This window comes from Hyperoodon ampullatus (genome assembly GCF_949752795.1).
Source record: "Hyperoodon ampullatus genome assembly, chromosome: 6".
NCBI lineage: Eukaryota > Metazoa > Chordata > Mammalia > Artiodactyla > Ziphiidae > Hyperoodon > Hyperoodon ampullatus.
In genome coordinates, this window is record NC_136919.1 from 113,280,085 (window position 1) to 113,302,305 (window position 22,221).

At 57.7% G+C, this 22,221-nt stretch overlaps 1 protein-coding gene across 1 annotated transcript; it reads right to left on the reverse strand.

Annotated features, from left to right (window-relative positions):
* Positions 1 to 193: 193 nt before the first annotated feature.
* BIN3 (bridging integrator 3) lies at positions 194 to 21,549 on the reverse strand. The gene is made up of 8 exons (XM_079706771.1): positions 21,508 to 21,549; positions 14,387 to 14,427; positions 13,961 to 14,022; positions 11,047 to 11,183; positions 10,121 to 10,161; positions 3,953 to 4,094; positions 3,619 to 3,753; positions 194 to 1,061 (listed from the first exon to the last, which is right to left on the reverse strand). Exons 3-8 carry the CDS (start codon positions 13,986 to 13,988, stop codon positions 915 to 917), a joined length of 630 nt encoding a protein of 209 aa, XP_079562897.1. The 5' UTR covers positions 13,989 to 14,022; positions 14,387 to 14,427; positions 21,508 to 21,549; the 3' UTR covers positions 194 to 914.
* Positions 21,550 to 22,221: the final 672 nt, after the last annotated feature.

The following is a 22,221-nucleotide window of genomic DNA, read 5'->3' on the forward strand; positions in this document are numbered from 1 at the left end:
CTCCGCCCTCCTCCCAACCCTCAGCGCAGTCTCTCCTCCATGCAGGTGTCACCTCCAGGTGGGGGGGGGCGGGCGGTGCAGCTCTGGGCTCTGCTGCCTGCTGCTCAGGAGAGGGGCTGCCGCGGGGTCTGGGAAGGACTCGGGGTGGCTCCTCCCCTCCTCTCTCTAGTTACGGCACAACAATATACGGACATTTTATTGAAAACTTTTTACTTGGAAAAATAAAATCCCAAATCATCAGGTGAGACATAAACCCACTGTTGTGGCTCTGAGGCCTGTGACTCGGTCTGTGACATTTTGTGGGGTAGGCTGTTGACACGCGTTGAGTCCCAGCTTCCTAGGGAAGCTGCAAGACTTGGGGCTCTGCCCTGCAGTTGACCGACCCAAAGCCTAGAAGTGGGCAGAGCCGGCCGCTGTCTTGCCGAGAGGCTGGGGTGAGGCGCCCGTTGCGGCTGGGAGACCGGGGCTTTCACGTTGCCCAGGGCAGTGTCGAGGCCTCTCCCAGAAAAGGCGAGTCTGAGGTGAAAAGGCAGCGAGGGTGGGTGACTCCCCAGGGTGGCCCTTTTGGAGGTAGACGTGATCCCAACCGTGCAAGCCAGGCTAAGACCTCAAGGGAGCAGACAAGAGCCCAGGCTCTGGCCCTAGGCCAGGATGCACTTTGGACGGTTCTTTAGGGACTAAGACAGTCTACACTGCTTACCTGTCTGTGGGTTCTTGCTACGAGTGGGGAGGCGAGAGCCTGCTCGGGGCTCCTGGTGCCAGGCTCATTCCCAAGGGCTGGGGTGGTGCAGCAGGAGTGCCGCTAGCCCTGTCCTCCCAGGCAAGGGCCCTTTGCTGCCTGACGCCCGAGCCTGAGCTCGTGAAGCGTAGGCTAGAGAGGCCGACTCGTGTTCCAGAGCCTTCGAGGGCCGGGCTCAGTCATCGGCCACGATGGAGAGGGCTCTGAGCTCGCTCAGTCTGGCCTCGTTCTCCCGCTCCCGCTGCTCGTCAGGACGGCCGGGCTGGGCAAGCTGCTGGGTCAGGTCTCCGAAGATCTTGTGCATTTCCGAGTAGTACGCGACCTGGGGTGGGAACGGGAGGAGGTGAGCGGTGGGGGCTCCAGGGTACCAGCCCCCGGGGCCCGGCGGGTGGGTGGGCGGAGGGCCGGAGCCTGTGGGAAGCGGAGCGCAGGGCTGGACTCCACTCTCCCTCCACCGCCGCCCCTCCCCTTGAGCTGCGTGGCAACCACAGACCCGGGTCCTTCAGGAACATTCACTGCCCGCTGCCTGGGTGGCAGAGGGAGCGACGGGTCCTTGGTGAGGGGCGGGGCGGGGAGGGGGCCTCTGCCTTCGAGCTCTTCAGGCAGCTGAGGGGGAAGGGCTGGGGGGGGGTGTGGGTCCTCGGCGGGTCCTGGGGGCGCCAGTGAGTCAGGCCCTGTGACCAGGGGCTAACTGCTTTACAGAAGCTAGGAGAAGCTCTCATCCGTGGGAGAAGGCACAGCAGCTCCCAGAGCCCTGGGCCAGCCTCAGAAGTAAAGGTGAGAGAGGGGACACGGTTCTAGCCTCCGTCCCTTCCCAGCTCATCCCACCGCCAATCACGGCCTTAGCTGCAGAGCCAGGAAAGCAGGGCCCCGAGGCCGGGCTCACTTCCATGTTTCCCTCTGCACAGACACCAGAGGTGGGATGGGAGAGGCGCACAGGAACGAGGCGGGGGCGGGCCGAGGAATGGGGGGACCCATGGGCAGCCCTCAGGTGGCTGAGGGCCGAGCAGGCCCAGGGGAGGAGGGCAGGGACCATTTCTGCCTCAGTCTCCACCTCACGACCAAATGAAGTCACGTACTTTCAAGAAAGTGTGCCACACCACTCAAACACCCCTGCGTGTTACCGTCTCCAGCTCCGAGTTGTCTCTGGGGAGAAGGAACTCTTCTCTAGCAACCTGGAGGGCCGTTACTGGCCAGGCCAGGCCATGTCTTCCACACTCCCGCAGCTGGGCTGACGGGGAGCTAAATCAAGGTCTCCAAACAGGGTCGTCACCTGAGGGGATGGGCCCAGGCTAGTGCTGGGGGGGGGAGCGGGATGGCCCCCCCACCCCCACAGCTCCCTGCCCTGAGCCGCACCGCGCAGGCTGAGTCACTAGGAATGCTCACTTCTCCAGTGACTAATGGCAGCAGCAGCCGCGGGAGGGGGAGGCTGGCGCTGACGAGGCAGTAAACAACCCTCCGCCACCCCGCTGCCTGGTTACAGGGTATCCCTGGCTCCCAACCTGGGCAGCCGGGAGCTGTCTCCTGCGAGCAACAGGGTGGAGGGGGCAGGGCAGGTGGCTGCGGGTCTGGGAGCAGCGGCACAGGACAGGGAAGTCACAGGTCTCCTGAAACCCACCGTCCCCGGCCCAGGGCGAAGCTGCTGAAAGGAAGCCCGCACCGCCAGGGGCAGTGCTCTGGGGGCAAGCGTGGGAACCTTCCACGTCCCTATGCACGTAGCTCTCTGCCTCGTTTTCCCTGAGCCCCTGGGGACACGGTCACTGACAAGTCCCGGATCCAACATTAATCCTGCTCAGGGGTCCCGATCCCAAGTGTCTGGATCCCATGATTCCCATGGGGTTTGGTGTTCTCGGAAGACACAGGCTGGGAGGCAGGAATCAGGCTTTCCCTGAGTTATCTGTGATTGTGGACTCTGCAAGAACGAGAGTGCCCACTGGAGGGCGCCAGACACTCAGGCCCAGCACCGAGGCGGGCTGGAGGCAGATGGGGACATGTTGAGCCTTCAGCTTTGTTACCCGGTGGGGAAGGTGGTAGAATGCTGAGCACCTGCAGCCACCTGGCGGGGGTGGGGTGGGGTGGGGTGGGGTGTGTGTTTCCCACGTGGAGAAGACCTCTTGGTTTTGGCACCTCAACCTTTTCTCTTTTACAGATGGGGAGAATACTCCCTGCTAAGGGCTTGAAGGACATGGGGGAGGGGAAGGAGGGCAGGAGCCACGCTTTGTCTTTACACCCCTGAGTAGCAGGAGGCATGGGGTCTCGGCCCCGGTGCTACCGCGGTGCACGTCCACATGCGCCCAACCCAAGCAGGCCTGCCTTTCCGCTGGAAGGTGCACCACGGCCTGGCGCCCAGGCGGGGGCCCTGCACATGGCTCTCGCCGGGTTTTAGGGACCCCTCCAAGGGTTGCTAAAAGTCAAGACACCCCGTAGTCTTCCACCAAAAGAGAAGGACTAACTAGGGAGGGCAGGGGGTGCAGAGTCCTCGGAAAAAGGCCCTCACCTGTGGCCCCCGTCCCTGACCTGGGCCCACCAGGCAAGCGACCTGCCCATCAGGGTGAGGCGCTAGAGGTGCAGCCTGGTTTCCTCTTGCTGCTCGAGGAGAGAGAGAACTTCAGCGAAGAACTCTTGCACATGCGAAAGTTGGGATTAACCAAAGAGCAACGGAGGGACTGAAACGGGAATTCCAGCCAACAACCGGGGGGGGGGGGGCGCCCTGCATTCCTCCCTCGGGGGCAGGGCTGGGGGCAGAGAGTGGCTGAGCCCCGCTTCCAGAGTGGAGAGCAGAGCAGGGCGGGGCTGGCATGAGATGGGTCTCCAAAGCCCGCGACTGCCTCCCGAGGGAAGAAGTGCTGGGCCATCACGCGGGGTGGCAGCGGCCTCACCTGTGCTCGGATCAGGGACTCAAAGCTGGGCTGGAAGTAGTCCAGTCGGCTGTTGTAGAACCGCGGCATCTCATCCAGGAGCTGCTTGTTCTTGGCCTCAAAGTCATCCCGCACGGGCCGCAGCTCTTCTCGGGCCTGAGGAGCAAGACCCTGGGTGGCACAGCTCTTGCTGGCTCATCCAGCTTCCTGACTGGGGCATGGGGGGTGGTGGAGGTGCTGTGTGTGTGTGTGTATGGGGGGCGGGTCAGGACATCTGATGTCTTGGGTGAAGGAGGAACCTGCTTGGTGGGACCACGTGGCCCCCTGTCCAGCTCCAGCCCCTTCTCCCCGGTACCTGGTGGAGTTTGGCCAGCACTGGCCCTGTCTTCTCCTTCTCCTCGTACTTCTCCACCTTGGCCTGCAACCTCCTGTAGTCTTGCAAGGCCTGCTCCCGCCGTTTCACGGCCATGTTGAGGCTCGGGAAGACACTGCCAAACCTGCCGGACGCAGTGGGTTGGAGACGGGCCTGTTCTTGGAGCTGCAGGCTGCTGGCAACTCATCACTCATTCAAAAATACGTATCGAGCGCCTACCAAGCGCCAGACTCTGTTCTAGGTCTTGGGGATCTTGCTGTGAACGGGATAGACGGGGCCCTGGCCTTGGTGGGGCACAGGCTGAGAATGTCGCCTTGGGGTAAGGCCAGGGGAAGGAAGACAGGGTAAGGGCCGCTCTGTTGACCTGGGTAAGACTCAGCAGGTCATGAATGCATGATGCCACTGATGCTGCCACTGCCCTTTAGCCCCCACCCCACATTTCAGAGACCTGTGCTACAGCATGGAGGAGCTGAAGACTCCTTGGAGTCTTTTTTTTTTTGACCCGGTACAAAAAGATTCAGGTTCTATTAATTAGCATCAGGCATCTCAGAAGAAACAAAAGACAGATGAGCTAGCAGAGCCAGGAGAGCTCTCTGGACAATCACGAAGGAACAGGGGTGGACAGAGCTCAGGAAGCCATTTGAGCAGATGGAGGCAGCACCCCTTGGGAGTGCGCCCGGACCCAGGGGTGCTCCGGGAGCTAGGCCAAGGGCAGCCGCTCTGAGGGCTGGTATCAGAAAAGCTGGGAGGTCAAGCTTCTGTCCAACATCTGCCATTAAAAAAGTGAAAAAACGGAGACCAGGGAGACGACATGACTTGTCCAAGGTCACAATTAGGTAGTGACGGTCCAGCAGATAACTCAAGTGTCCCAGCTCTCCCTCTGGCACCTCCCTACCACCTCATGCTGCCAACAGCAGGTGACAGACCTGCAACCGAAACCTACTCCCATATTACTCAGCCATTAACAACGAGGGAAGTGATGCCATTGCAGCAAGATGGATGGACCTACAGATTATGATACTAAGTGAAGTAAGCCAGACATAAAGACAAGTATCATATGATATCGCTTCTATGTAGAATCTAAAATATGACACAAATGAACTTATTTACAAAACAGAAACAGACTCCCAGACATAGAAAGCAAACTTGCGGTCACCAAAGGGGCAAGGAGTGGGGGAGGGATAAATGATAAATTAGGAGTTTGGGATTAACAGGTACACACTGCTGTATATAAAACAGATGAACACCAAGGTCCTACTATATAGCACAGGGAACTATATTCGGTATCTTATAATCACCTGTAACAGAAAAGAATCTGAAAAATACATATATATACACACATACACATATACATACGCATGTATACACACCTGTATATATACATATATATACAGGTATATACATGTATATATATACCTACAACTATATATAAAAAACGGAATCACTTTGCTGTACACCCGAAACTAAGACAACCTTGTAAATTGACTGTACTCCAATAAAATGACGACAAGCTACTCCCAGCCTTTTCTACCAACTCTGCCGGAAAAACAGGAATCCTCATGTTCTCCTGTTGAAACGGCCAAACCGTCAAACCAAGTGTTTGAGGAAAACGACTGAAGGAGCTCTTCCTGCCCGACCTGGACTAAAAGAACCACAGGGCAGTGCTAGGGTGGCTGTTCAGAGAGCGCAGCAGCAGAGGCTCTGGCAGTTTTGGCACCGTGGGCATAGTCTTTGTGACTAGGATCCCCTTTGACTGGGAGAGGCAGCACAGTCTCGGGGTGGACCCAGGGCAGGACCGCAGCCCAGGCAGGAATGCTGCATTCCCCTTGACGGACGCGTGTGGGAGGAGGCCGGGCCAGCCTGCAAGCAGGTTTTCTGGAACTGGACAGAAGATGGGGCAGCTTCCTTGCACACAAAGCCTGAGGGGCTGGAGCGTCTCCCTCGCAGCTGGGAGCCCGGAGTGGCCGGTGGAGCCCCGGCCTCAAGCCGAGGTGACGGCGCAGTGGTTATTCGGGGGGGTTGCGAAGCACACAGAGGGAGACCCAGGACCAGAAGCAGAGTCGGTTCTTCCCAGAGCAACTCAGAGAAGATGAAAGATGGGGCAGGAAAAAGCGTCAACAAATCAAGAGTCCACGTGACGTAAGAGTAATGAATACCTCTGCCAGAGAACAGAGGATAGGAACTTGACTGACGCAGAATGCCCCAAACAAAGCTAGAGGCCCAGGTAGCAGAGTTTGAGGAAACAGATAGAAAGGCCACTAAAGCGGATTCTTCTCACTTTCTGGGTGTCCGTTATGGGCTCACTACGTAGCTGGAGATGCTAACGTGGGCCAGACCACCCACGCTTGTCCGAAGCCTCAGTCGCAGGCCCCTATACACTGCAATCAAATCAACACCTGAATGACTGCTCTGCCGGGCAGAGGACGCAGGCCTACTCGGTGCTCTGCAAACTGGACCAGCCACCCCCAGGACACAAGGTCCCCCTGGGGTAGGGCTGAACACGCCTGGGACGGCTGAGACCCTCCGGGGGGGCTGGACTCACTTCACTGCTTTTGCCTCAGGCAGTGCCACGACGGGGTCTCGGATGCCGGGTGAGCCCCTCCCCCTCCCGGCGGAGAGGCATGTGGCTCAGGGGAGCAGGTGCACCTGGGCCTGGGAAGCCGCCACGCCACCTCCCCCTGCAGCCCACGTCCTGGGGGAGGAGGGCGGCACGAGTAAGGACGGGATGTGCGGGGCGTTCTACAGCTCAGCACGGGCGTCATCCCGCGGGCGGTCAAGCAGCTCTCGATACTCTGACCCCAGCAGCACTTGGACCAGTGCTCATAACCCCCTTCCCCCCCCCATAAAGTGCACTGGGCTTCATCTCCAGGGCCAGGGTCGGGGATACAACGGCAAGGCTGACTACAACATGCTGGGACTGGGCTGGCCTACAGAGGATGCAGAAATCCAGCCCCACGGCAGGTCCTGAGCCGAGGGGGAGAAGGCATGGATCCAGGGCTGACCGATTTCCAGGCGACCTCAGGGGACGGGTGTGTCCCCAGGACACTACCTTCAGCCTTCCGGAAGCAAGGCCACGTATCCTCTGGGGGGAGGAAGCGGCTGCTCTGTGAGGCCCCAGGGAAACTTTCTTCAGCACGCCGACTTCCACCTCCCAGGCAGACAGCACCCTCAGCTGAACCCAGAGGCCATGGAGGGCTCAGCTTGATGTCCGCTGCTGCCGAGGGACGTGACTCCTTGGGCCCTGGGCCTCGGGACCGCCGGGGTAGGTGTCACGCCCTTCTCACAGTAAAGCAGGGAAGCTAAGGTCAGGCAGGGGAGATCAGAGAGTGTAATCGGAGGTAGCTGACAAAAGGGGGGCGGGGACCAGAACTCTGTAATCCCTGGCTCAGGTCACTGCCCCACTGAGGCCACACCGCCTCGTTTTCCACTTAGAAGGAACAGGAGGAACTCTGCCAACTCCACGTGCCGGGGGGTATAAACACCAGGGTGCTGTTTGGGGAAAGGGGCTCCTGGCAGCAGACACCCCTCCTCGTGTGGGGTGTTTTAGGGCTGCCCCTACCTTCTCGTCAGGGCAGGGAAGCTGCAGGGAGGCAAGGACAAGCATAGTTTGGTCCCCAGAGGCCGGGCCCCTTCCAGACATGCCCCTGGGACCCGACAGGGTACCTGCTGACTTGACCTGACAAGGATGGGGTGATCCGGCTCTCCCTGGGGCACCAAGCCTGCACTTTTATGGGGCTGCCACGAAGGAGCAAGGCTGCGGGCCCAGAGCCTCTCTGCTCAGTGCCCGGCGTCCCCCTGATAATTAGTGGTGAGGGGCACATGGGAGTCCCTGGGCTAGGACCCCAGGAGGGACTCTGCCCTCCACATACAGCACCACTCCAGCCCACGATACCTCCCTCTCTGCTCAGGGGAGTGCCCGGCTCTGCCATTTCGAGAGTTCAGCTCCGTTCCTGCTTCCGCAGAAGGGGAAGAGACTTGGAGGCACAGGCCTGGCCTGTCCAGGGCTCTCCCCACTCCACTGCACCGCCCCACCTCGGCGGTTATCATTCTGGTCCGTTTCTCAGGGGACGCCGCATGGCTTCCGCGCTACATCCCGAGCTCCTAAAGTTTGAATCGCAGAGAAGGGAGGACAGGGCGGGGCCTACCCCAGGCGCTCCCGAAGCTCTGCCCGTTTCTTGCCTGTCCTAACGTGGGGCAGCAAACGGCTCCTCGTGGGGTGAAGACGCAGGGAGAGGCGGAGAGAAAGGGGGAGGGAGGGAGGGAGGCTGGCTGGGAGGTGGGGCATGCCTGCCATTCCTCAATCTGCGCCCACACAGCCGGCATCTTCCACCCACCAGGAAAGGGAAATTGAAAGCATCCCCATCCCACCCTGTGAACACGGCCCAGAGACTGGGGGATTAGAGGCCGAGCCCCCGGGGGGGAGGCCGGGGGCGGCGGGGTGGCCATGTGGCGATGTTCCTCATCAGAGGACAGGAAAGCTGCAGCTTCCTGTTTCCGGTGCTGGGGTCCCTGGGAGCTTCTCTCCTGGCAAGAGGCGGCAACAGGCAGTGCCGGGTTTATGTGGTTGGGGGAGATCGCATGTCGGCCACGGGACACAAAGAAGCCAGCCGGGCAGGCGGGCAGGCAGGCCTGGGGGGGCTCGGGCAGAGGTCAGCGGATCTGCTGAGGAGACGGTGGCCACCCCCTCGGCCGCTCACCCACCTTCCTGGCAGGTGGTGCGCGGCTGGAGTGGTGGGAAGCAGCCGGGATTTCTCTCCATTTGGGCTCCAGAAGCCAGGCATCAGATTTCAAGCCCGCCTCGGTGGTGGTGAAATCAAGGCGGGAAGTCAGTCCCCAGTTCTCTGGGCCGGTGTCCCCTGCCTAGCTCTGCCAGCCGTGGGTGTGCACGGCAGCCTCCGTGGCAGCCCCTGGGACCCCCGTGGGCACGGTCAGCTCGGCCCGGGGTCCTTCCCACCCAGCTCTGAACCCTCAGGCCTGGAGACGGGGTCACAGAGCTACAGGCAGCGGAGCTCCTTCCGACGCTCCCTCCTGAGCCACTGGCCTGCTCAGCACCCTGCTCCTCGCGTGACCCTGCGACCTGGGGCCGAGCAGGGGCTGGGGACGGGGTGGTGGTGGGGACAGGGGCAGGAGCGGGGAGAAATCCCTGCGGGCCAGGTTCTGCCTGCCCTCCGCGGCTGAGCCTCCAGACAGCCCAGCTTAGAAAGAGCTTTGCCTAACCCCACCCCTTGGACCTGAACAGGGAACAAGAGCTCAACAACCTGAACGCCAGGGGCCAGAGGATCAAAACCTGCTCTCTTCATCGCCCTCCGGGCCCTGATCCAGGCCTCATGGTAATTAGCACAGCCTCATTACCCAGGTCCTGGTGAGGCAACTGCCAGGGACCACCACGGAAGAGGTAATAAAATGCAGCTGCTGGGCTGGAGCGGGAGCCTCTCTAGGCCTGAGCCGAGCTGGGAGAGGCCAGGGAGGAAGATGAAGTGATTCGGGAGCTTCAAGGCAACGTTCCTGCCTGTCTCCCGCCCAGCGCCGCCCCCCTAGGGGACCCGGGGAATAGGCCTGTCTGATCACTGACCAGAGCCTGCTGGACAGAAGATGAGTCTCACAGAAGAATTTCTGACCCTGGCAGGTCATGAATCGGGGGACCTTCCCAGGCGGGACCCCGCTGCAGCACCCTTCCCCGTGTGCGGCCAGCCCCCCACCCACCACCCCACTGCTTCAAAAGCGGAGTGCGCCAGGCAGCTGCGTCTCCCAACCCGGCTGAGCGAGATGAAAGGCCTCACTCATCTCCGTGGAGGCCCGGCCAAGATCTCTGCTAGCTTAACTCCACAAGCTCTGGTCCCACTGGTTCTCGGTCAGGAACAAAGGGGCAATGGCAGAATGACCACAGGAGTGCCGGCTGGCCACCGTGGAGGATCAGACAGGCCCTGCCACCACTGAGCGTGCCTGGCCAGGCGGGTGCTCTGGAGCTACTGCGAGTGTCAACCCCAGGGCCACAGATCAGGGAGCCGGTGTCCCCTGGAGGTTCCTTCCACCCCATGTGAGTCTGGGGACAGGCTGCCAGAAATGATATTCGGTCCCCAAGTGGCTGGTTGACCTGCCTTTCCAGCAACTGCCCTCAGGCCTGTGGTCCCCCCGATGACCTTTACTCACTTTTTTAAGGGCTCAATCACAGTCTTTTGTATCTGGTTCACCTGTCAAAAGAAAAACCCGATGGTGTCAAAATTGGGGGCAAGCCAGGGCTTCCCTGGTGGTGCAGGGGTTAAGAACCTGCCCGCCAATGCAGGGGACACGGGTTTGAGCCCTGGTCCGGGAAGATCCCACATGCTGCGGAGTAACTAAGCCCGTGCACCACAACTACTGAGCCTGCGCTCTAGAGCTTGCAAGCCACAACTACTGAGCTCGCGTGCCACAACTACTGAGGCCCACGTGCCTAGAGCCTGTGCTCCGCAACGAGAAGCCACCGCAATGAGAAGCCTGCGCACCGCAACGAAGAGTGGCCCTCGCTCGCCACAACTGGAGAAAGCCCGCAAGCAGCAACGAAGACCCGACGCAGCCAAAAATAAATTAAAAAAAAAAAAACCAAAAATAACTTGGGGAAGCCAGACTCTTCCCAAAAGGGGAGGCTCCAAGTTCCTGAGAAGAGAAAGGGAGCAGGACAGGGGTACCCCGAGAACCCCAGGCAGGGAGGCACCCCTAACTGCCGCTGGAGCGAGGCAGAGATGACAACCGGGGAGCCTGAAGGGTGACAAGGCGCACTGGCCTTGTCCCGGGTCAGTTCTCATCCTGTGAAGCCGACCATGGCCTTGCTCAGTGAGGAGGCTGGGCGGGCAAGTCTGAGGGGCTACAGGCGTGGGTGGGCAGAGCCGGCCTGAGTCTCCCTCGTGGCCCCATGTGAGGGACGTGAGCTCGTGGGAGCCACGGAAAGCAGCCGGTGCGGGGGCAGGGCGGCCAGGGGAGAGCTCACAGGGCTGGGACACTCAGGTGTCCAGAGAGGAGACCAAGCCCCGCTAAGGACTCCATGCAGCGCTCCACCCAGACAGAAGCCTCGGGGAGGGGGAGACCAAGACCCCAGTCACCTTTTCCTGGTTGAAGGCATCCATCCGCTTCATGGCCGTGTCCAGGGCTGTCACCATGTTCAGAAAGTCCTGGTCTTGCTCGCAGAGGGGATTGGAGAGCAAGTCCAAGGATATCTTCACAGCGGACTTGGACATGGCTGTAAGAAGTCAAAGCTCAGTGAACCAATGACAGGGCAGGCTTCAAGGTCTTGTCCTCAGGACTCCCTGTCGTCCTAGGGGCCAGAGGCCTGCACCCGGACGACCTCCATCCATGGCCACAGGCCATAAACTACACAGTACCCCAGAGGCACAAGACACCAGTCCTTATGGTGTAATGGGCATTCCTGATACTGCTCTGGGTAATTCTTTTGAGCAGATTTACCGGTTGCAATGACTTATTTTCCAAACTCTGGATTATATCAGAATCATCTGGGTGGGAAGCTGTAAGAAATACGTATTTCTAGCTCCAAAGATTTATTTCAGTAAGCCTGGAATCCAGGAATATGCATTAAAAAAAAAAATTCTCCAGGCGGTTTAGATGTGAAGCTTGGTTTGGGGCTCCCTCACAGAAAGAGTAGCATGGTATCTACACCAGAGAGGCAAACCTACTGTACAGCTAGAGATAAGATTTTAGGCTTTCAATAACTCAACTTTGCCATAGATGACACCCAAAGAATGGGTGTGTTCCAATAAAACTTTATTGACAAAACTAGGCCGGATTTGGTGTGGCGAGGCAACCTGTTGGCAGCTTTGGAGTTCTTGGTCCCCTGAGAGTTTTCAGGCCTCCATTACCAGCAAACGAAATCCTAGAGGGGCAGGAAAGGCTGGAGAAGGGCCTTGCTTGCCCCACAGTGTCTGTACCAGTTTCAGGGGCTCACGGGAAAACGTGTTTTTGATCTGTTTCTTATTATTTTATGTCATTAAATTTAAGATGCTATTAACTGTAAGACACGCCATTACTGCATAAAGCGTGCAGAAAAAAAAAAAATGCTGCCAATGAAACCAGAGCACACTACTAAGTGTTATATACCTTGATTTCTCTTGAATCTGGGGGTGTGCTGCAGTCCCCTAGCAAAAGGGCAAAATATGAGAGAAGACTGGAAATGTAAACTTCCCAGAGATGTTGAAGCAACGGAGGGAAAAAACCCTCTTAAAAAAAAGTAAAGTGACTTTGTAGGCTTAGGAGCAAACTCACGTGTAACTTGGCTGGATTATGAAACAGTCACAGACTGCGTAATTAAAAGATAGAAAACAAGGACAAAACTGGAAATTTTTTTTTTTTTTTTTGCTGTACGCGGGCCTCTCACTGCTGTGGCCTCTCCCGTTGCGGAGCACAGGCTCCGGACGCACAGGCTCCGCGGCCATGGCTCGCGGGCCCAGCCGCTTCGCGGCATGTGGGATCTTCCGGGATCGGGGCACGAACCCGTGTCCCCTGCATCGGCAGGTGGACTCCCAACCACTGCGCCACCAGGGAAGCCCCACTGGAAATGTTTTTGAAAAATTTCTTCTCCTAATTTTTTTTTAATAGTTGAGGGGAAAACCCCCCAAAAGTCAGGGGTTGGGAGGGAAGACTTTCTTCCCAATTTTCCTTTTCTTTCCTAACGCCTCCACATCTCCACGCCGATGTCTCTTTGCTAGAACCATCTGAAGTCAATGAATGGCGAGAGTCTGTGGGGCGGCCCTTCGTCCGGGAGCCCCACCCCGAGGCATCACCGGCCTGCATGAACGGAGCAGCGCGCCGTGGCCTCCACTCTCCTCTGGAGCAGCTCACATCCCTTGTTCTACCTCTACAGGGACAGGGGAGGGGCATGGCCAGCCCAGCACAAACCGGGAGGCTGGTGGGCTTCGTACCTTAGGGAGCCCAAGAGTCTTGGACCCCACGTGGGTCTCTAGAGCCCTAACACAACCTGGGAGTGCAGGGGTCGACAAGGACCTGGCAGGGTCTGGTCATGCCTACTTGATCTTATTTTGGACCCACAGCTTTGGATGTGAGATCCCGTCCAGGCAGCAGCTCAGGAGTTTCCAAGACCAGGAAATGTGTAATTTGATTCCCCCTGACCGTGTGGAGCAGTGGTTCTCAAAGTGGGGTCCCCAAGCCTCACCCAGACCTGATGAATCAGAGAGTCTCGGGGTGGGCCGGGCGACCCACACTGCAGCGGGCCCTCACTGACTCTGATGCACCAGCCAACGGTGTGCGAGGCTCTCTGGCCTGGACTGGGGGATGCAGGCTTTGGGGTGGGGGAGGGCACCACTGTTTCAGGAGGGCTTCCGCTGCCCAGACTCCACGTCTGACTCGGGCCAGAAGCGGCCAGAAATCCTAGGTGCCAGGGGTCACCCGTTTGTCCTGATTTCTTTGTTAAAAACCTACTCTCTCTACAGCCAGACTCCAGTTCATGGATCCCTGACGTTCTATCCCTTCCGTTCACGCTCTGAGAGTGCAGCTGTGTGGAAAAGCAGCAAGGAAGAGAAGCACAGGCCACGGCATTTTCCTACTAGAAAGACAGCGGGCGCCACAACAAAAGATGGAATCCAGGCAACTCAGAACTAACTACAAAACAAATAACGGACAGACTGCACATCAGACCCGTGCTCTGCCACAGTCTGGAGACGCCGGGGTCAGAAGCAGGGGCGGTCGTGGCCAGACCCACCCGCCCCCCAGCCCCCGCCATCCTCTGGAGGAGCACTGGCCGGAGGCTCTGGGGCGCAGACCACGGGAGCTGCCCTCCACCCGCCAGTGGTGGCTGCTGCTGCCCCAGGGGAAGCAGGGAGTGGTGATCTGCTAAGTGAAGGGTGACCTCAAGCCGCTTCTCAGGGACATCTGCGGGGCGCCTACTAAGGGCACTTCCTTCTAAGCCGGCCCCAAAGGGCCTGAGCGAGGAGGGCGTCCACCTCTGCCCCTCCCCCGTCCAGGCCGGGCATGGGGACGGGCGCCTACCCAGGTCGGCGTCCGTGCTCTTCTTCATGTCCTTCTGCAGCCGCTTGGTCTGCTCCTCCAGCCTGCAAGGCAGGGGCATGGGCCTGGGCACCTGGCATCACCCACCTGCTTCTGCCCCCGTCCTGCCCGTCCCCCTGAGCCGAGCCCCACGCGACACTCAGGTCGCCTGCCAGGAGGAGGAAGGGCCTGCTCTGCGCGGATGTCCCCACTGAATGAAGAGCCACCGCGAGCCTGGCGTGAGGCACCCAAAGGCTACGAGTTCACGACTGTCACAGAGCCACCACCCCGGGGGAGAATTTCTGGCAGGTGGTGAACTGAGCTGCCCTGGACTCCCAGGGTGAGCGGACGAGGCAGCCCGGGCAGAAGGCTCTTTTCCTCCTCGGAGCAGCCCCCTCCCTGCCCTCCCTTCTGGGGGTGGACACTCACTGCTGCAGTTTTCCATACTCCCTTTCAAAGTCTCTTTCCACCTGTAAGGGAAGCGATAACTCCATCACTGGAGGAAATGACAGCAGGCTGGAGAAAAGCTGTCACCTACGAGACTCCCTCCACGCCCTCCCCGCACCCGCTTCTGCAGAAAACACCACCATCCAGTCCACACAAGCACCAGCACACCGTTCATGACACAGAAGCCCTGTGTTCCCAAATCAAGTAAGTGTTTGATTTAGGTCAAAGGACGCCCCTCCCAGACGGGCCAGCCAGGCAGGTACCAGTGGATCCCGGCTGGCTCTGTTCTTCCACCGCAGGGAGCGAGGCTGGGCTGGGCTCCCTCCCCTCCCCTGCGGGGTCTGGGTAAGGGGCTCAGAGTGTGATGGAAACTCATCATCGGGGAAGAGGCAGGGCGCGGAGGAAAGCGGGCGGGTTGGAGTCCGGTCCTGTCCCTGCTGCTCAGCAGCTCTGGGGCTGGAATGGCTCCCCTCCCCTCCTGGTCCTGGTTTCCTCACAGGTCCAGAACCTGCTGCGTTCAGGGTGGATCAGGAAAGACCAGGTATCCCCGCTCTGTGCGCTGGGATGCAGCCATCACAGATATGATTATCGACTCAGGCAAGGCCCTCTAAATTCTGGATGAGTTATCAGATTTCCCTGATATTTAGACCGAGTGGGTATGCGTCCTGACCCCAGTTCTTCGGCCTAGGGGGCAGGTGAAGCCAGGAAAGTCACTTGCACTTCTAGGGCCTGAATCTCCCCATCTGTAAAGTGGGGCCCAGGCAACAGTCACAGGAGAGTGGTCTGGGGAGTCCTGGTGTCTGAGGGCCGATAGGAGGATGGAGCCCCCGCCTCCGCTTTGTCCTCTTCCGAGGAGGCCGAACAGCTCCCTGCGTGCCTTGTTGAGGCACCACACGCCCCCATGACCGGCTTCTCCTCCATCACTCACCTGGCAGGCAGGTGCGCTGACGGCCCTCACCGCACTGAGGTCACTGGGACAGAGTGGTAGTCACCTGAGCAAGGTCACACCACTAGTAAGCGGCACGCCTGGGGTCTGAACACGGGCCAGGCGGCCTGGTTTCCAGGCCTGTGCCCTTTACCGTCATTCTACCTAAGGGGGAAACGCTCTGGCTGATGAACTAAAGCCATGACCTATGAGAGCACCTTCCTGGCGGCTGCCCGGAGACTCCCGCCAGGGAGAGCCGTAAATCCTACCACAGGCTGGAGGTGAAGGAGTGTGAATTTGCAGTGATCATCAAAGCCCCGCTGCGCCTCACCAGTAGTCTTCTAAAACCCCATTGGCCAATGCAGGGGACACGGGTTTGAGCCCTGGTCCGGGAAGATCCCAAGTGCCTCGAAGCAACTAAGCCCGCGAGCCACAACTACTGAGCCCGCGTGCCACAACTACTGAAGCCTGCGCACCTACAGCCCGTGCTCCACAACAAGAGAAGCCACCGCAATGAGAAGCCCACACGCCACAATGAAGAGTAGCCCCCGCTGGCTGCAACTAGAGAAAGCCTGCGTGCAGCAACGAAGACCCAACACAGCCAAAAATAAATAATTAAAAAAACCCCAAAACAGACACGGGCCCTGGTCGGGAGATCAAAAGAACAAACACACGTGACAGGGGGCTGCAGGGAGCCCCACGGAGGGCAAGGAAGGGCCCAGTGAGGCCTGACGCAGAGGCCCTACTTAGCATCCGACCTCAGGGCTTGACAATGGGGCTCTCTTGCATGGAGATGGCTCGCCTTCCTCATTTGAACTGTAAAACTTAGAAGCAGAAACACATGGTCTTCCCCTTACATTATGATCCTAGCATCTGGGACCTTCCACAAAGTTGTGAAGTAAAGTTCATCACTGGGAATTCCCTGTCAGTCCAGTGGTTAGGACTCCACATTCTCACAGACGAGGGCCCGGGTTCAATCCCTGGTCCCAGAACGAAGATCCCAAAGCCACGTGGTGCAGCAAAATCAATCAATCAATCAATCATCAATCACTGGTGCCCTAGCCTCCTGCCCTACAGTCTTTCCCTCTCTTTTCAACACACCCACTCTTTCTCCATCTGGGAACCCAACATTTTCATCATCACCTTTCGTATGACCCACCAAAAGATTCTCTCAAGAAAAAATTCATAATTCACTCCTGCTAAAGTGCATGTGCCTGATAAAGTTTAAAGTGCTCCCTAAGTCGGGGGATTTGTAGCTGGACAGGAATCAGAGTCTTAGCTGAAGGTCTGAACAGCTGCTGGTGTGACCGTGGATGGGAGATTTGTTCTGGAGCAAACAGGCCTCGCCCTGCCCTTTGGAGTCTGTACCGAAGTTAGTCTAGTCCTGTTTTCAACAGCGCCCGGGGGAAGGCGGTGGAGGGGCGCGAGCAGACAGAAGATATGAACTCTGATACTAGATGAGGAGCTTTAGAAACATTTCCAACATTTTGAGCCTCGGTTTCTTTTCTAATAAAATGGGACAGTTTCCCTTGGTCTCAGCCCATGGGAATTTCAGGTGGCTGACAAGGCAGTGGACTGACAGCATCAGCCTTGCTGGCTTGTTTGGAGGATTAACGAGCAGTATGTGTGGAGCACAGAGCACAGCGGCCGGCTTACACACGGGGTCTCCCTCTCCCCTCCACTGGGGCGGTGAGAGGACCGGGGGTCTGAGGAGGCAGACTGGTCTGTGACCCTCTGGCACAGCCCACTCAGTCAGCTGGCAGGTGAGGTGAAGCCTGGGCCCTGGGCCTGGGGCCACAGAGGGGCCTCCCTCCGCTGGACACGTCTCCTTTCCTTTCTTAACTTTGTAGGATGTGACAGCTAAGCTGAGTCTTTAAGTCGCACAAGTATTTTTTCTGCCGAAAAGATGAAGTTGAAATTAAGGATGCCTTGGCCAGGGTCCAGGTCTCCTGAAGACCAAGAGCAGAGAACAGGTGCCCTGGGGTGGGGGTGGGCGCGGCGAGAGGGGAGGCGAGGGCCAGGCTCCCTCGCTCTCTTGCGCAATCCCCAGCGAGCCGTGTGGGATGTCAGGGAACACCTGGTCTCCCGGGCTGCCACTGCTGGGACGTGCACAGAGAAGGACCGCAGGTTTCCAAGCGGCTGAGGAGAAACTCGGGGTCTCACGCTGGAAGCGGAGAAGTGTGTCGGGGTGCGAGCTTGAGTCTTCTGCTGTCCCAGCTCAAGGCCATCTGACAGCCTAAGAGAAGGTCAAGAACGCTTCACCTCCTTTGTCGGTAGCCCGCGGGGGTTGCTTCCACAGCTCACTGCTCCTGAGGTCTCTCTCCTCCCCAGGGGAAAGATCTGAGAGGCACAGCACCGGGATTCTAGGCCCTCAGACAACGGCTGAGGGAATCAAGGGACACACTGGAGTCTCGTTCCAAGGTATATCCGTGCAGAGGGAAGGAGCCAAATACAAAAGATCTGAACATCTTTGGATGCTTGATGCCTTTGCCAATAAAGGCAACTGGACCCCAGTCAACAATGCAAGTGTAAACACATGTGCACGACTCTCGGCAGGTCAGGGTGGGCTGGGTCAGGCTGGCGAGGTCAGTGCAGGGAGGCTCAAGCACGGAGACTGCCTCAGCAACCCCTACATTCTCGGAGGCTCAGGGTGGCAGGAGGGGCCGTGCTGCTCACCGCTTGTCCCCAGGGCCTAGGTCAGGCTGCCACACGGCAGGAGCTCGGTGGCTGTTAAGTGAATAGTGGGCTGAGTTCCCACCCACTCACACTCATGGTGAAGGGAAGAGGGAGGCCAGCAGGCAGGGCCAGGCTCTGATCCCGGGGCTAAGCTGAGCCAGACTGGACCTGAGGCAGAGGGAGCCCTGTGCCTTCTGAGAAGCTCCTCTTCCAGGGCGGCTCAGGGTGGAGAGCGGCCTGCCTTTGGTTTGTTACAAAGGGTCTCTCCACTTTGCACGTGAAAACCATTCTCAGGTGAAGGCGCGACCTGCCGGGACTCCCATCTGCCTTGACCTTCCAGAGTGCCTGCCTAGCTGGGAATCTAGGTGTGTGCGAGACCCAGGGAAACCCTTGCGCTTCAATGTGCGAAGTCTTCCATCATGCCGGTTGCAGAGGGAGGTACAGCTTCTCTTTGCCGTACCAAGATGCTCCAGCTCCTTTATGGGCTGGGGCAGCAGGAGGGGACTAAGCAGAAGGTTAGGACTGGGAAGTGGGGGAGTGTTTGTCCTTCCATTTCAGCCCCAGTGATCAGCCCCTGCAGAGAACACGCCCTTCCAGCCAAAGCCATGACAATACTGGAATCTGTATTAATAACCTGGGCACAGCAGAATGGGGAGGGCAAACGCACAATGCTTTCTTTGTGTCTGACGGTTGGGTGCCTTGAGCCAAAAACCTCCTGAAACTCCCTGAAGATAACATGAGCTTTTCTTCCCATGACAGGGGTGCCACGACTTCCAATAACCCAGACAGCCACATCTGCTCCCCGCCCCGAGAGTGCCTGGACAGGAAAAATAGAGTGCGTCACCCCTATTCGGGGGCAGCTGCCAGAGATGCTGAGACAACTGCACAGCCTCGGCCTGTTTGGGGGCCAGGAGGGGGCTTGTGCGGGGGAGGGGAGGGAGACTGCGAAGAGGTAGGGTCTTGCTACATAGGCTTCAGTGCCTCTGGGGAGTTGAGGAAGCAAAGGACTCTATTCCTTGTGAGAGATCAAAGGCCCAGCCTACCATTTCATTGTACTGGGGAATCCAGCTGCTTGGGACAGGCTGGGTCCTTGGTGGTTTATTAAGAGTCAAATCAGCTATCGTCTCATAATGCAGTTAATATTTACTGAGGGCTCACTATGTGCCAGGCACTGTTCTAAGTGCTTCATATGCATTACCTCATGTAAGATGCATAACACTTACATCAATGACATAGGAGCTAGTAGTATCATCCTCACTTCACAAAGGAGAAAATGAGGGCTCAGGGAGGGTAAGGAACTTGCTAGAGGTCACGGACAACACGTGGCAGGGCCAGGATGGGAATCCAGGCAGGGGACCTTCCAAATCCAGTTTCTTAACCACTCCTTGATGCCCAGTCTGTCTGGAGGAGCTGATGCCAGGTGTTAGAGGGCTACAATTCCATCCCAAACACGACGGATGCCAGGAAGGGAAGAGGGAGGCCGTGGGCCCATCCATAGGCACTGAGACTGTCCATCTGCCCTTCCTCCGGGGAGTCCTGGCCACCCCTTCGAGTAAAAGACCTAGAGACCTTTCCAGCAACAAATTCTGGCAAGGAAGCTAGAAACTGCATGCTACCCTATACTTTTCCGTGGAGAACAAAGGCTATTTCCATCAAGGTTGGGGTGTTAGGAGAAATTTTTGTTTGTTTGTTTGTTTTTTGGTAGTGAGTGCTGGGAATAAAAGACCCTTCTCAAAACCACTTCCCTTTCAGATCTGCCCTGGATTAAACTCTGGAGACTCAAAGCCACACCTTCCCACTTCCTGTAGCTGGCTGGAGCACGCCCAGATTCTTTGCGCTTCAGCTGAGAGCCTCCACAGCTGGTCAGCCTCTGCATGGGAGGTAAACTCGGAGTCTGTCCTTGGCCTGCCTTTGCTTGAAAAAAAGGGAGGGCCCTTTTAACATGGACCCATCGCCTTTTAAGTGACCTCACTTTGGATTTCCCAAAGATGGAGCCAGTGCTCAGATGCGTGCTGCACTTCCTCTCCCACCAAACCCAGTTCAGAGTCCGGAGCTAAGGAGGGCCAAGGTTATAAGACAAGAACTGTCTTATAAGCGGCTGGGATGACAGTCCAGGGCCTCCAGCAGGCTGACAGTGCTAAGCTTCAGATATAGTCTCTCACGTTAAACCCTCAAGAGCCTCACCCACATTGGTGGGTGAGGGGTTGGAGAGGCCATTCTTTTTTTTCTAATTAATTAATTAATTTTTGGCTGCGTTGGGTCTTCGTTGCTGCACATGGGCTTTCTCTAGTTGTGGCAGGCGGGGGCTACTCTTCGTTGCAGTGCGTGGGCTTCTCATTGCAGGGGCCTCTCTTGTTGCGGAGAATGGGCTCTAGGCGTGCAGGCTCAGTAGTTGTGGCACTCGGGCTCAATGGTTGTGGCTCGTGGGCTCTAGAGCGCAGGCTCAGTAGTTGTGGCACCTGGGCTTAGTTGCTCCACGGCATGTGGGATCTTCCCGGACCAGGGCTCGAACCCGTGTCCCCTGCATTGGCAGGCGGATTCTTAACCCCTGCGCCACCAGGGAAGTCCTGTGGAGAGGCCATTCTTGACTAGAATTCCAAAACCTCAGGAGACCTTCACAGCCCGAGTGAGCTCGCGTGAAGCTATGGAAAGTGTACGAAACGGAGCCTCGAACTTGAGTTCTAGTTCCAGCTCCGTCAGAATTAGGTTTATGACCTTAGAAAGTCACAGCAACTCCACGGGCCTTGGTTTCCTCATCAGGAAAACTCAGAAGGTTGGACTGGATGATCTCTAAGGGCTTCCAGTTCTTTTTTTTTTTCGGCCACACTGCGTAGCTTGCAGGACCTTAGTTCCCCAACAAGGGATCGAACCTGGGCCCCCTGCGGTGGAGTCCTAACCACTGGACTGCTAGGGAAGTCCCACAGTTCTAACTTTCTGAGAATCTAGATTCTCCTCCTCTTCCACTGTGGCGATAAAACAGAGATAAAAACTGTGGACTTACAAAGGGGTAGGATTCAATCATGCCCTCCCGGTGAGTGGCTCCGGGTCCTGGCTAAGAATGAATGTAGCAGCAGAGAGAAGGGGACCTGGACATCCCAGGGAGGCTTTCTGGCCTTTTACGCAGCCTGAGGGGGCGGGAGACAGAGGCCTGGGACGTGTCGTTGGCGGGAGCCTATGTCTCAGGAACCCTTTTAGGAAAGTGCAGACGGTCACGCCAGACCCCAGTGCTGGGCTGTTCAGAAGCAGGGTGTCTGTCCGCACTTTGTAACCCACCTCTTCCACCTGCCCAAGGAAGGGGAGGGGCCCAGGCTGACCTGAGGGAGGAAAGTGTCCCAGGATAGGAGGGCCCTATAAGCCCCCACCTGTGTGAGGTTCTAGAGCAGCACAACTGGGAATAATAAGGCCTGGGTTCTGCCTTCCCAGCCCCACGATGCATTGAGTCAAAGCTCTGGTTCTACACAAAGGCCACGTGAGTCTCGGAGTGAAAGAACTGGTTACTCACTGTTTTGGGGACAATCTGTTTCTTGGGCTGCCCAATCTTGAAAGGAATCCTGTAAGACAAAGAGTCAAAGAGGAAGGTTAGGAGAAATGGGGAAGGATGTGGCTGAAAAGACTTGATGAGGTATGGCCACTTCCCCCGCTAGGAGTGCCTCAGTCCCGGGACTCGTACCACGTGCCTGCGGGTCTAGGACCATCAGCAACCAGGCCGGGTTCCAGGAGAACGGTCCCCCATGGACAGAATCAGATGGAGGTGCCCCAGAGCATCTTTCTCTGTAATGTTTACATACATGGCAAAGGTGAAGGCAGGAAAGGTGAGATACTGTACTAGTAACAGTCACTACAAACCTTGTGTCTTGAGGAGCTGCGAAGTCAGAGGTTGCAGGCTCACCTGGACAGCTATCATCCTTGAAAACATGCCTTTAAAAGATACCGCAAAGCCCACTATCATCTGTAGCAGGTGCTTCCCTACTTCTCTATAGACAGACAGACTGTGGAGGGCTTCTTGTGGGGCTGGGGAGAGATGACGAATTGTAGGGGCACTGAGGACCAGTCAGGCTGGGTTATTTCCCGCGAGAACTGACAACATCTAAAGAAAGCTAGCTTGGAGAAGACTCTGAATCCAGCTCAAGTCTGCCTTGAACTTGCTGGGAAGCTCTGCACCTCACGTTCCCCACTCGGAAAGGAAATGGAAGAAGGCATGGCGTAATGGAAGGAA